Source organism: Sinocyclocheilus anshuiensis, unplaced genomic scaffold (genome assembly GCF_001515605.1).
Source record: "Sinocyclocheilus anshuiensis isolate Anshui unplaced genomic scaffold, SAMN03320099.WGS_v1.1 scaffold58, whole genome shotgun sequence".
NCBI lineage: Eukaryota > Metazoa > Chordata > Actinopteri > Cypriniformes > Cyprinidae > Sinocyclocheilus > Sinocyclocheilus anshuiensis.
Window position 1 is genome coordinate 787437 of NW_015547688.1, and position 15821 is coordinate 803257.

Here is a 15821-nt window from a genome sequence, read left to right on the forward strand (position 1 = left end):
CCCTGCGCTTCCGCGTGCGTCACTTCTGAGCGGTGCATGCACAAAGCCGACCTCATACATCATCCGCCTGAAGCTGCTTCCGTGTACAACTGTTGGCGCAAGCTACATTAAAGTGATTATTACGTTTTGAATATGGATATTTTTCTGTTACAATTGACCTATCGGAAAGCCCCTCCCCTCGAACGCAGATGAGCCAACAGCAGTCGAGTATCAGTTGCACAGGGAGCAGAACTCGGACATCTGTAGGTTTCAGCGCCATAGAGAAACATTGGAAGATCCTAAGCTTTCATCAGTTTGATAATGTTTATGCTACGAAAATGGAAAAACGATGTGCCTGTTGTACTTGCAACACTGATTCCAGGTATCCTGAGAGGATGGGCAATAGATTTTATTTTATTACATTTCCTAAACCCAAACAAAACAGAGCAAAATGTCCCTAAGCATTCAACCCCAATCCCAATGAAGACAACAACGTTCATTTTCTGGTTGTCATACTCTCATTAAGTTACAATTTTCATCTGCACAAGCAGAACGTTATAATGTCATATCTCTGGCTAAAACCAGTTAAAGTTAGTGAGTCAATGCTATTACAAACCTAAATAGCGAACTGTTCTCACATCATGTACAGTGTAAGTCAAAAACACATAAACGAAGGTCTACATTTCAGTGCCTCTCCATATTAAACTGTTTAAATGTACATTCATTTAATCGTACTCTGCGGTACATGAACAGTGTTGATCCTGCATGTTGATCTGCGATCGTGACGACCGTAATATGAGACTTCTCCCGCTTGGATTGTGATCCGTAAACCCTCGCTTCGGGTTACCCACCATATATATTTTTTTAATCTTTTATATATCCCTCCATGGAATATTTAATTCCCACTTGAATGGTGGCCCTTCTGTGTCCAAAATTGTGCAAAAACATCGTGGGACAAGGTTTTCACACTGACAGCTGTCACTGTGAGACAGAGAGCAACTCCGCTTGTTTGTCCGAGGGAGCAACAGTAACTAAGTGGGGCGGGGCTTATCGATAGGTCAGTTCACAACCACAATCGCAAACAATAAATTTGAGATAAATGACAGAACACAGACTGGCTGAATGACACTTTCATTTAAGCAGAATACCTCAAATGGAGATCGCTGAACTCCAGCTTACTTGTACAGTACTTTATGTCGATGTTGTTTTCAGATCATGGCGCCTCCGCAGACAGAGCGAGTATAAATGGTTGCTAGATTGCATAAAGCAAAAAGCTAGGAAGACCCGGCAGAGTACGTATCCGTTTAACAGAAAAGCCCTTATCGGGGGATTTGATCTCTTGATATCTGGCAACCGCAAACATGAACGCTCGCATAATAGAGCACTTTGAAATGTTTTGGCTCCACTTTTTTCAACAAAAATAAAAAGGTTTTGGTAAAGTTTTTCTTCTTTTAAATTAACTACATTTTAGTTTCATCTTTTTTCGTCAATGATATTGCATGTTCATTTAGTCTCAGTTATCGTTTAATGACCTTATTATCATCTTGACATCGTCTCATTTTCGTCAGGGGAAAAAACTTCGTTGCCGAACATTTTTCGTCATAGTTTTCGTTAACGAAATTAACACTACACACAAATGATTACAATTAAGCATGAGACTACAATATGCTTTCAAAGTGATTTTCAGTTCATTCTATCTATTCAACCCCATATGTATTGTATTTTGCAGACAATTTGGTTTTCAAGTTTGCTACTAATAGTTCGTAGAGTAGTTGGCCATTATTATAAATTATCTACAAAATTTTAAACAATTATATATTTTTTCTATACAATTTCTATAATGGAGATGACATATTATGGCTGTTGCACACAAAATATAATAGTAGCACTTTACAATAAAGTTCCACGTGTTAACAGTACTTAACTACTCAAGTTAAATGATCGAAGATGAATGAAAATTTCCTGATAACCCCCATGTCATCCAAGATGTTCATATCTTTCTTTTTTCAGTCGCAAAGAAATTAAGGTTTTTGAGGAAAACATTACAGGATTTTTCTCCATATAGTGGACTTCAATGGTGGCCAATGGGTTGAAGGTCCAAACTGCAGTTTCAATACAGCTTCAAAGGGCTCTACACGATCCCAGCCGAGGAATACGGGTCTATCTAGCGAAACAATCATGAACATGGCAAGACATGAACATCTTGGATGACACGGGGTTGACTAAATTATTAGGAAATTTTCATTCTGGAAGTGAACTAATCCTTTAATATGGACTAACCATTAAAAACATTTATTAATCTTAGTTTGTGTTAAATTCAACATTTACTAATACATTTCTTAAAGTTGTGTTAGTATTATAATCTAGCAAAGATTAATATTGTATCAGTTGATGCATTATCTAAACTTACAAAAACTAAAGGGAACTTATTGTAAAGTAGTGTACAAAATATAAGCATAATTGGATCAAATTATTGAAAAAAAAAAACCTTGTTGAACTCAAAGCATGTTAATTATGAAAAGAAGACCTACTTTGAATGAAGACAGTAGGAAGACTTCATGTTTTTTTAAATGCTCTCATAAAGATCGACCAGTTGTCCCCTTGGAATTATAAGGTTCTATCTGACATTTTTGTCAAAATTGAGTTATTCACATATTCTTATTCTATGACAGCTTATTTACATTATGTGATTTTTTAATGTTGTGTACATTTTGGGACTTTTTAATTAAAAAACAAAAAGGTTCTATCTACACGGTTGAATGGAATGCAAAAACTTTGAAGCTCGATATCTCAAAACTACTCGGATTGCAGATAGAACCTTATAATTCCAAGGGGACGCAGTGTTGAAAAAAGGTACCAATACAGCTGTGAAACCTTATAAAAAATATGTATTTTTTTTTTATAAATAGTAGGCCTAATATATGAGTAATAAAATAGTAATACAGTAATCTCTCATGAATCTGTGCCTGGCATTGGGATCTTACTCCACATAATCGTTTTCAAACATTTCCATTGATCTGTAGATCTTACACAGGCTGTAATCAGGGTCACCTGTGATGTGAATAAGGACGGGACGCTCCACACAGCTCTGTATCATTTGCATAATATTAATGAGTGAGTATCTGGGTTACAGGTATTAGTTCGCTTTGGTGCTAATGAAGGAGACCAACAGCTTCCTGCAGACCTAATGATGGCAGTCATATAGCCCGAGGCTAACGCACTTCAGAGTCTCATAGGAGGCTGACTGAATCCTATCTAGTCCAGCCGCTAGTTAGGAAAACAATGGAGGGATTGCGTTTGCATTGACCGCTGCTAGTTACATCTGGCCGGCGATGACAGCAATCACCCTCGCGTACGGTATAAAAAACATTAGCGAAGAAGGGTACATCAAATCAAGCGCAAAACAATCATTTAGTTCAGCTCTGCACGTAACAGGTGTTTTTCCCTCCTAGACAGAAGAGGTGCAGTCATTAAAAATAAAGCAGCTCATATTTTAGGAGCAGCTGTGATAAACAGATGTGTTTTGGTTGCTATAGAAACCTCAAGGTTCATATGCCCATCATTACGTTTGGCTTTGAAATCAGTCGAAAAGGGATCAAAACAAGACAGACAGAGAGGACGGCTGAAAAACAATCGACTTTGTTTACCTACAGCAGTGAACCCGTTCTCCACATACATGTTTGTGGACGTGAAGTTGATCATATAGCACTAAACGGTCATGTGACCTAGGACAAAATAAGTCAAAGTGATGTCTTTACAAGTATATAAAGCGGCAAATACACCAGATAGGGTAAAAAACATGTTCTGTTCTTCTAACACCGGTGGAGATGTGCTGGAAAACACTTAAGCCGTGTTATATTTATAGCCTCTGGTATTAGGACTTTCTTCGCCTTTTCGTGAAGATCAAACTGACTTGCATTATCGTTCTTCGCTAACCACAGAGACCAAACCACTTTTATCTTTGCTGCCTGGAAATTGTCTAAAAAACCTGGCCTGAATGGAAAAAAAAAAGTCTACTGCACTGAGCCAGAAAGGTAATTGTTGCATGATCCGCACAAAGGCCTTCTTGTACTGAATTCTTAACAACGATAAAATTGAAATGTGATAGAGCAAGGTGTCGACATTGAGTCATTCTCAAAGCATGAATGTAGGCCTACTATAGACACAGTAGGCGTTCAAGAGCTAAATTAGTCACTGGCCTGTTCATGGACAGTCATGCCACCATCTGCTAAGTTCTGGAGGAAGTTAATAGATCAATACAAAACTCGAAACATTAAGAACATTGAAACAATTACCCGTTTGTTAAGTGTATTAACCTCTACTGTATTACTCTGTAAAATAATGGTTATTAAAGCAACCATGAAATTGCACTTTGTGGGTGCAGTTTCTTTTCTGAACTGAAGTATAATATTAACACATAGGACATATCGAAGTGCTCATCCTTTTTAACTAGCCTTTAGTTTACACATCTGGTAAAACCACACTTCACAGGTTGACATCTTTAAAATTAATAAAATGCAGCCTCTTTCTCAGCAACCAATCAGTTGATGAGAAAGGAAATTAAGAACAAGTGTTTGCACAAAGACACACCAACATGATTTGCTGCCGCTTCTAGTTAGTGGCAGATGACAAATTATAAATGTGTGCACTGTTTAAAATTTGTGGTCAGTACATTTAAAAAAAAAATAAAAAATTAATAGTTTTCTTCAGCAAGGATGCATTAAATTGATCAAAAATAATGAGATTTACACTGACAAAAAAAATCACTGTCACAGTTTCAACAAAAATATTAAGCAGCACAATTGTTTAAAACTGAATAAAACCATTACCATTGATAATAATAAGATGTTTTTATAAGAAGAATGTTTCTTGAGCAGCAAATCAGCATATTAGACTGATTTCTAAGGAAACATGTGACACTGAAGACTGGAGTAATGGTGCTGAAAATTCAGCTTTGCATCAAAGGAATCAATTAAATTTTAAAATACATGAAAATAGAAAACTGGAAATTTGAACTGTAATAATATTTCACTAAAATTACCGTTTTAATGAAAAAATAAATGACGCCTTGGTGAGCATAAGAGATTTTCAAAAACATAAGAAAATCTTACTGACTCCAAACATCTGAAAGATAAAATTGCTAAAAGTGAGTTTCATCTTTTAAGAGTATGCTAGAATGTATATTATATTATATTATATTATTCTATGATTGCATTACATCTGTTTTCATTCAGATTTGTACAACATGTATAACATGCTTTGTATGCTTTGTATAAATGTGTTGCCAATGTTGTACGCATGTGTCAGTGTGAGAATGTAGGCCTCCACAGCCATGGCCTTTCCGAACTTTCTTCCCCACTTCCTTAAACATATTCACTTTTTCCACTGTCATCTTTGTCTTGCTCTCTGGGAGGTTTGAAAGGCACTATTCTTTGTAAAGCAGCTTTGGAACGATACATTGTACATACAAATACAAATTGAATTGATTTCATTGTTCTTTAGAGATTACAACTATTCTCTTCTTTAGAAAACATAAATCTTTGTACTGGTGCTTTAAAGCAGTGGTATTCAATCCTGAACTGTGTTCCGCTTCGCCTATAAGGTAACAAGAAGCTTTCTAAAGTACAAATAGAATAGAACTGATGAATAAAGTAGCGGGTTCAGCCAAAGTGATGTCTTTACAAGTATATAAAGCGGCAAATACACCAGATAGGGTAAAAAACATGTTCTGTTCTTCTAACACCGGTGGAGATGTGCTGGAAAACACTTAAGCCGTGTTATATTTATAGCCTCTGGTATTAGGACTTTCTTCGCCTTTTCGTGAAGATCAAACTGACTTGCATTATCGTTCTTCGCTAACCACAGAGACCAAACCACTTTTATCTTTGCTGCCTGGAAATTGTCTAAAAAACCTGGCCTGAATGGAAAAAAAAAAGTCTACTGCACTGAGCCAGAAAGGTAATTGTTGCATGATCCGCACAAAGGCCTTCTTGTACTGAATTCTTAACAACGATAAAATTGAAATGTGATAGAGCAAGGTGTCGACATTGAGTCATTCTCAAAGCATGAATGTAGGCCTACTATAGACACAGTAGGCGTTCAAGAGCTAAATTAGTCACTGGCCTGTTCATGGACAGTCATGCCACCATCTGCTAAGTTCTGGAGGAAGTTAATAGATCAATACAAAACTCGAAACATTAAGAACATTGAAACAATTACCCGTTTGTTAAGTGTATTAACCTCTACTGTATTACTCTGTAAAATAATGGTTATTAAAGCAACCATGAAATTGCACTTTGTGGGTGCAGTTTCTTTTCTGAACTGAAGTATAATATTAACACATAGGACATATCGAAGTGCTCATCCTTTTTAACTAGCCTTTAGTTTACACATCTGGTAAAACCACACTTCACAGGTTGACATCTTTAAAATTAATAAAATGCAGCCTCTTTCTCAGCAACCAATCAGTTGATGAGAAAGGAAATTAAGAACAAGTGTTTGCACAAAGACACACCAACATGATTTGCTGCCGCTTCTAGTTAGTGGCAGATGACAAATTATAAATGTGTGCACTGTTTAAAATTTGTGGTCAGTACATTTAAAAAAAAAATAAAAAATTAATAGTTTTCTTCAGCAAGGATGCATTAAATTGATCAAAAATAATGAGATTTACACTGACAAAAAAAATCACTGTCACAGTTTCAACAAAAATATTAAGCAGCACAATTGTTTAAAACTGAATAAAACCATTACCATTGATAATAATAAGATGTTTTTATAAGAAGAATGTTTCTTGAGCAGCAAATCAGCATATTAGACTGATTTCTAAGGAAACATGTGACACTGAAGACTGGAGTAATGGTGCTGAAAATTCAGCTTTGCATCAAAGGAATCAATTACATTTTAAAATACATGAAAATAGAAAACTGGAAATTTGAACTGTAATAATATTTCACTAAAATTACCGTTTTAATGAAAAAATAAATGACGCCTTGGTGAGCATAAGAGATTTTCAAAAACATAAGAAAATCTTACTGACTCCAAACATCTGAAAGATAAAATTGCTAAAAGTGAGTTTTATCTTTTAAGAGTATGCTAGAATGTATATTATATTATATTATATTATTCTATGATTGCATTACATCTGTTTTCATTCAGATTTGTACAACATGTATAACATGCTTTGTATGCTTTGTATAAATGTGTTGCCAATGTTGTACGCATGTGTCAGTGTGAGAATGTAGGCCTCCACAGCCATGGCCTTTCCGAACTTTCTTCCCCACTTCCTTAAACATATTCACTTTTTCCACTGTCATCTTTGTCTTGCTCTCTGGGAGGTTTGAAAGGCACTATTCTTTGTAAAGCAGCTTTGGAACGATACATTGTACATACAAATACAAATTGAATTGATTTCATTGTTCTTTAGAGATTACAACTATTCTCTTCTTTAGAAAACATAAATCTTTGTACTGGTGCTTTAAAGCAGTGGTATTCAATCCTGAACTGTGTTCCGCTTCGCCTATAAGGTAACAAGAAGCTTTCTAAAGTACAAATAGAATAGAACTGATGAATAAAGTAGCGGGTTCAGCAGTAAAAGCCTTTTAAGTTGTAATGGAAGCCTTAGTTTTGAGAGAGTGAGCTCTCGTGGTACAGACTCACCTGTGTACGATGGTGCCAGAGTGGCGGGCGAGCGGCGGGGGACTCCCTCCAGCACTGGTGCTGGCTGGTGGCTCCCTCCTGGTCCTCAGGGACTGGCTCCTCTGCACCTGCCTCAGCACACTGCTCTTCAGATCCAGCAGTGTCGACATGCTTGTTCACTATCTGCACAGAATACCACACACTGCATCAGCTACGCTGCAGGAGGGGTGGAAAGGTGACAGAACGAGGGGACGTGTGGGGGCCATTATCAGACAGCACTTCTCAGAAAGGCGGGAGCGACTAAACAATTAACCCAGCATCCACCTCTCGGGCCGACCATTGGCTGTGCACACAACGGGCACGATGAGTAATTACAGGCATCATCCCTCCCTCTCGTAATCCATTTATAAACACACTTTGCATAGGGCGCGCGCGGCTGCTGTCCAGTGTTAATTGATGTACGTGTCAGGCACATTTGTCTTCAGCCGCAGCAAGCGGTCATCGGTGTGAGAAGCGAAGCCTGCAATTACTCTCAATGTCAAGACGGCGGCGGATTTTTCACCCGGCAGCTCAGATGTGATGCAGACGGAGATTGTGAGAGTTCGGCACAGGCTCTTAATTCTGTTATGACTGGAAACAGAGGTTTAAACTCTAGGCTCTTAACCCAAGGAGAGTCTGAGAGCGAAGAACAGCAACTTCTGTGTACGGACCGAGAGTGACTCACTAGTGAGCCACATTCAGTCACATTTCTGGGAAAAGCGGTGGCATATAGAGAGAAAGAACCATGGGGTGAAAAACAGAGCGTAAGAGATTGACAGAATGAGTGGCGGAGGATAATTTTGATTGAGATGTCACATGCAGATGTACAAACGGTTCTTTCATCTCATGACAGTCCGCCTTTGTCAAATCTCTAAATGTTACGAGGAGGAGTTCTGAAGCCCACTGTCGTATCAGTTGTTTTCTATACATCAAAGACATGCAAACAGCTCAATGTTTACATGTCACTGGTACATTACTACACAGTACGACATCAGATTGTCAGGTTTTTGGTTACATTTTATTATTAATATTTTTTTTTTCTGAAGATTTAGCATTTTAAATCAGTGAAGAAAGCACTGTTGACCAGTTTGGACCAGTTTATATTGCATCATGTTTTTCAAGCTCCAACTTGACCAACTCTTAGACATGACCTGCTAAAACTAGCATGAAGTTGCCTCAAAACACCTCAAAATTAAAGGGGAATTTATGCTGATTAACAATTTAGCTAGTTTAGTCCATTTGCAGGGTTGACTTGAAATCCACCCAGCTGAAAAAACATCTTAGCCCAATCCAGAGTTTAGCTCTAACCTGCCCCACCACACCTGTCTGGAAGTTTCTAATGATCCTGAAGACCTTGAATAGTTTGTCCAGGTGTGTTTAATTGGAGTTGAAGCTAAATTTTGCAGTACAGTGTCACTTCTAGGAGCAGGAATGTACAGCCCTGTTTTAAGCCTGAAACACACTGCATGATTTTCGGCTTTCCCAGACGAAAGATTGGCATCGTGAAACAATCGTGGCGATTTCTGTGACCGTGACTCCTAATCGGTGGTCCTGTGTCGTACAGTGAGAGAGGTTCAACGACGGCCGTTGTCACGGTCTTGTGACCAAAGATAGCCTACGATAGTTTTCTGACAGTGTCAGAAATTCAGCATGATCATCACACTGTGTGTTTGCAGTTACGACCCACGTTTACTGACCAGCCAATAAAAATGCGGCATGAAATCAACACGACATGGCGCTAAAACATAAAACTGCTTACCTCAAGCTCTTATTCCTTCCTCTTTTGCCACTTTTACTTTTTTTCAGCACACATAAAAAGTGCAACTGTCAAAGTGTGATTTATCATGCTTTTTGTTTACCACTAGCGCATGCTGATGACGTTTTATTCTTCTATAGCAGGGGTGCCCAAACTCGGTCCTGGAGGGCCGGTGTCCTGCAGAGTTTAGCTCCAACTTGCCTCAACACACCTGCCGGGAAGTTTCTAGCATGCCTAGTAAGAGCTTGATTAGCTGGTTCAGGTGTGTTTGATTAGGGTTGGAGCTAAACTCTGCAGGACACCGGCCCTCCAGGACCGAGTTTGGGCACCCCTGTGCTATAGTAACGTGAGTCGTACCGTACGAGTCAATAGGTGTCATCATCGTACAGTCTACACACACGTCGTAGCCAAGTTTATTAGATTCATGTCGCACAGCATGACATGCAGTGATCTCATAGGATTGCTAAAATCGTGCAGTGTGTAGAAGGCTTTAGCCTAAGCTGGTTTGCTGGTTGTAGCTGGTCTTCAAACTTGGTCAGCATGGTCTTCTGACTGATTTTAGCAAGGATTTGGGCACTTTTCAGCTGGTCACTTGGGAAACTAGCTAATTGGCAAGGCTAAACACCAGCTTCCTGATGAACCAAACTCACACAGAAACATTTCTGAAGATTTAGCATTTTAAATCAGCAAAGAAAGCACTGTTTGATGCCATTTGGACCTGTTTATATTGCCTTTTTGAACCGGTTTTCAGTGGTCCAGCTTGACCAACTCTTGGACATGACCTGCCAAAACCAACTTTAAGGTGCCTCAAAATACCTTCTACTGATGAATATAAAACTATTTATCAAACACTAAATGACTTATCACATATTAACAGACTTTGGAGTCATTCCAGACACAACAAAAGGCCAATTCACATCGTACAGACAAATACCAACAAACACCAACAGACAAGTCTGTCGGAGTTTGTTGGATCAGTGTGTTACCCCTATCTGTGTTTGTTGCCGTTGGTCGGCGTTTGTTTTAACCAGACTGAACATGTTTAATCAGTGTTTGTTGGGTCGTGAAATGTCTGAGTAGTGTGATATGATTTTCCAACAAATGACAACAAACTCTGATATAATTTGACCTGGCCACGAACCTTTGCCATGACAATGAGGCAAGACTGCGAGTTGGTTTCTGGTTGCGATTAGCAAATTATCCTAAAAATGGCAGGTAACTGGACAAACCACGAGCAAAATTTTTAAAACTTTGTCAATTTTCCGACTGCAGATCTCTGCGTAAATTAAAGTAGGCGCCCCGTCTTCGCCATTGCAGCAACCATGACATCACCCTCTTTCATTTTATTCGGCATATTTTCAGGCGAAGAATGACATGTAAAATTTTGTTTGTGGTTACAGGTTACATTTTTTCAGACTTACTTGAATCTCTGACTTGAAATGTGTCGGTGTCTGTTGGTGCAGTGTGAATATGAGTTATTTTTCATAAAATTCTAAATCCAACAACCAACTTGTTTGTTGGCGTTTGTCTGTGCGGTGTGTATTGGCAAAGACTTTAGAATACCCAAGACGTGTCACTCGTATAGTTTTGAATGGGGAAAAATGCAATGCTCAATATGGCCGCTCAATCGCAGGAAGCCCCGCCTTCTGAATGAAAGAGCCAATCGCTAATTGGTAAAGTCAGCGCGTCACTGCAGCTGCCGTTAGAAGTCCCGGTTGCTATAGAAACAGTCAGCGTTCTGAGACCTGCGCTTAGGACTGCGCATGCGCACTGGTTGATCTAGCCTGAATAATAAGCTTTTTACAACGCTTTTTGAGCAAAAGAAACAACATTTATGGCACAGTTGTTGTCAGATTTCTTTGGGTGCAACTGTCAAAGTGTGATTTATCATGCTTTTTGTTTACCACTAGCGCATGCTGATGACGTTTTATTCTTCTATAGTAACGTGCGTCGTAGGGTACGAGTCAATAGGTGTCAATATCGTACAATCTACACACACGCCGTAGCCAAGTTTATTAGATCCATGTCGCACACGTTAGAAGTCCCGGTTGCTATAGAAACAGTCAGCGTTCTGAGACCTGCGCTTAGGACTGCGCATGCGCACTGGTTGATCTAGCCTGAATAATAAGCTTTTTACAACGCTTTTTGAGCAAAAGAAACAACATTTATGGCACAGTTGTTGTCAGATTTCTTTGGTGATTTCAAATATGAAATTTAATCGTAAGCTTAGTGAACAGTTTTGGAGAATTTGATGTTTCCCCATTCAAAGAGTTAGGAGTTGCATTTGCATGCCCGAGAGGCGTTTCAAAGGTGGTCGCCGAGTGACATGACTTGTCTTAAAGAGACTTTGGTATTGGCCTAAACATGTGCCTTGTTGCTAGGAGATGTGTGACAAATTTAAACAATGTCTTCTAAATCTGGCTCAAAATATCAAACATGTTTGATCTCGTCCGACTGGATGAAATGATAGTCTGAAACAAAAAAAAAACAAAAAAATCTGTGCCAATCATACACTACAAGATTTTCTGTGAAACTCAAATCTGCAGACTGGCCACCTTTCTGCCACCAGTGTCAACTCATTCAGACTGTAAAAAGGGGCAAAAGACGGAGGGGTCTCTATGGTAACGGTTGAGCGAGAGGAACCGCCAATGCAGGTACACAGGATTCAACAAAAGCTGCACAAATCACGCTTTTGTTTTGCTCATATCACCTTTTGTTGGGGCAGTTAAGCTGGCAATGGGACCAGGGGACTCTGGGAAAAATTCACATCATCTTCTATTCCTAAACTCGCATGTAAAAGTTAAGAGCACCGCTATCAAATAAGCAATATTGCTGATACGCTTCTCTCCTTGGCTTCAGATTTATCGATTTCAATTTTGCCAATTGCTACCAAATTGTTTTATTGATTTCATAATCTTCTTTTACACAGATTCCTACTCTCATTCAAATACAAAGGCTGAGTGACTGCTTCGTTGTATGGATTTTCATTCTCATTCATAGAGATGAGTTAACCTTCTGATCTTTGTCAAGCGAAATGAGGCAGGGCTGCTGTATAATGCTCTCGCCAGGCTAACCGGTGCCTATTCCTCAGCCTTCATTTATTTGTGGCAAATTCTTTCTGACAAGATATGCCATCCAAGGTAGAAGACATTTCAGACTACAATGAGGTTTTCCAGGTCAGTATTTATGTTTTATGCCATATGTCACTAAATAGACCATCTTCAGGGCCCTATGAAATCCATTTTATTTTTTCCCAAATTCCATTTTATTTATTTTTCAAAATTCTGTTTTGTTCTGTTGTCCTTTTTCTGGATTCAGTTTTTTTTTCCGTTTTAATTTTTCTAGACTCTGTTTTAATGCTTAAATTAAATTTTATTAATCAAAAAGGATGAAAAATTAATTGAAACCATGAAATGTACACAATTTAACAACAATGTATTAAGTTTAACAAAAATTAAATTTTTAAGGCCCAGTGAAATACTTTTTTTCTTCTTAAATTTAGTTTTATTTTTTACCAAATTCTGTGTTTTACGTTAATTTTCTGAATTCCATTTTAATGGTTTCATTCAATTTTAATAATCAAAAGCATCTCAGAGTAATTGATTTTATTAAAAAATATATTATTATTTTTTAAGAAATACTGTGTTGTGTATTTCATTTTTTTTTCTGGTAAATAATTTTTCTGGTAAATATTTCTTAAAAATAATGTTTTAATAATGATTTTATTGTTAGTAGCCTAGTAGTTCTATCATTACATAAAGTAATATATTTCTGTCACGGTTTCTTCAAGTTAAACCGACCTTTTATTTTGATGGGTTGCTGTGAAGACTTTTAGGTTTCTATTTGTATATTTATTTGTATTTGTACTATGACGATAGTTTTACTCAAAAGAAATGGTAAAATGCTCATGAAGTGACTCTCAGAGCAGTTCTAGAGATTATGTTTATGTGTTCATGTACTCATATATTGAGGCGGCAGAGGCTGAAAACACTGTGAGCGTCAAGTGCGCTTCTGTATGTGTGTAGTAAATGAAACCATGCATCTGCACCATTCTTTCACACAGAGACACGCAGAACATAAAGGATTTATATTTAAATAGTATTTTTGTGGCTTAATATTCACAAACACTAGTCCATATCGCGTTTTGATTTAAGTGTACTGACCTACTTTTGATTTATTCATCCAAAATTTGGCATATTCCAGCGACATTCCGTGTTATATACAGTAAATTCAGTTTTTATGACTGGATTCCGCGATTCCATCCACGTTTTCTGCATCACGGAAATCATAGGGCCCTACATCTTGTATGATTCTGGCATCACACAAATGTATGTTTTGCATTATTTGTGTGATATTTTAACATTGATCGTATGTGCTGTGAACACTATTTCCTATTTATTCTATTGCTCTCAGCCCACTAATCCAACAGGAGCACTGTTTTCATAATAATTTGTGATGGCAGACCCTGTGATTGTCATTGACGCAATCACTGCTCTCTTCTCTCACAATGAAGTCTTTCTGGATAAGCACTGAGAGACGGCCCATAACCGTGTCTCCAGTATTTCATAAATTGGAGAAATGTCAAGTGTCCTTCTCATTATGAAGCTCTGAATGGTGAGGTAAAAGGTTGCCTGTATGGGTGCCAATTTTTTTTCACTTCAATAATGAAATGATACACATATATTTAATATTTTCACCTGTCTAGCCACAATGTGATCCAATCAAATCAGACCCACAATTCTCAGAATGTGTCATCTATATTAGTTGTGTGGGTGTAGAACACCCTGAGCTTTTTCTCCCCAAGCGAGACCTTGGAGTGAAAGCTATGTCTAACCTGACTGACAAAAAACAGACAGAGCTGTGGATCAGTCAGTGGAGAGGCAGAGCTGCTGTTGTCGTATGAGACATGGGTTTGCTCAGTGAGTGGGTGATTCCATGGGAACATAGAAAGATTTCTATTTCTTTAACAGAAATCATGAGAAAAAAATAATTGTATACACACAACATATATATTATTAAAAGAATACTAGGGCTGTCAAAAAATGTAAATATTTAATATTTTAAATACTAATCTTTTTATTGTAATGAATGATACACAAAAGAATAAAAAAAATGCACTAAATTTAATAACCAGGGCCTAAAATTATAACTTGCCAAGTGCCAAATGTGAGTAATAATCAGCGTTGGCAAGTATATGAAATAGTGTTACTCGCCAGATGGCCAGTAACTTTTTTTCATTAATTATAACAACGCCTGAGAACACAATTTAGTGTGATTATCAAATCGCAAAGACTGTGTTTTAATTAGATAAATATGTAATCTGATGAGCTGCGTGTCCTTTGATGATTGACAGTAAATGCTGTGCCATACAAATGCCATCTCTGTGAGTTTGAGTCACTTATAACTTATATATTCGATTATTTATTCATTTGAAAATATAAAGTGCCAAACAGCTTGCCAAGTTTGCTGTGAGAATGGTTTATAAATCTGTTATAAACAAAAGAATCATTTCAAAAGTTTCCCTGTGGTTTCTTTGTCATCCTTAATAAATAAAACATGTATTCATGCTTGGGTGTCGGCGGTGAATCCAGTGGAGAGAAAACCCCCGCCACTAACTGCAAACTGGCATCTTAGATCTGCCTCCATTTTGTTGGCAACGCCCCAACTTCCAACGATCCAATCAATTCCCGAAGGACGAAATCAAGTCCCGCCCTCTCATTTCAGATGCCCAATAGAAAAAATGTTTAAATTTAACCACTGTATTTTTAAATTAACACAAATTATTGAGACAAACAACAAACATTTTTTGTTTTAACAATCAAACACAAAATAAAAATTAAACAAATATCTAATTTCTAATGTTTTATATGCAAATTAAATAGGTCTTAAAGTCGGCATGAAATCAAAATTGACAATTCTTATTTTTTGATGCAATACTGTAGTGTTTATTATAAACAATTTATCCGTGCACTTCATTATTTTTTTTTAATTCATGTGCCCTCCAACAGCTGCAGCGACATCAGCGACGTTTGGGGGAAAAAGCTGAAGCTGATGCTTCACTTTATAGCACTGACACTAACAGTCATGAGGGAGTACGTTACCCTTAAACACTGAAAAGATATTAGGATATTACGACAACATTACTCTTAGGACATTGCAACATTTTTTTTTTCCATCCTCCAAAGCGCCCTCCAGTGCCAGCTCCTCGTAAGCGCCTCCCAGTCTAGCCCAGTGAGGGCTCCTGATCCCCCGTTGAGCCCAGGGAGCCGACTTTAAAGAAACTTTTGTCTTGTTTCCCAAGGCCACAGGAGGGCGCAATGAGCAAAATAATGAAGCCCATTTAAATTGTCAACGCAAGGAAGTAACTCTATAAAAAAACGTGCATTACGTCTAAATTAACTCATAAAAA

The 15821-nt window shown here is 37.8% G+C and overlaps 1 protein-coding gene across 1 annotated transcript in view; it reads right to left on the reverse strand.

Moving 5' to 3' along the window:
- The window catches only part of LOC107703313 (BAI1-associated protein 3-like), a 50429-nt gene extending 42642 nt beyond the window's left edge, over nucleotides 1-7787 (reverse strand). Inside the window, exon 1 of the mRNA XM_016505904.1 lies at nucleotides 7639-7787. Coding sequence (XP_016361390.1) covers nucleotides 7639-7787 — 149 coding nt within the window. The remainder of the gene's footprint in view (nucleotides 1-7638) is intronic.
- Between the last annotated feature and the right edge of the window lie 8034 nt (nucleotides 7788-15821).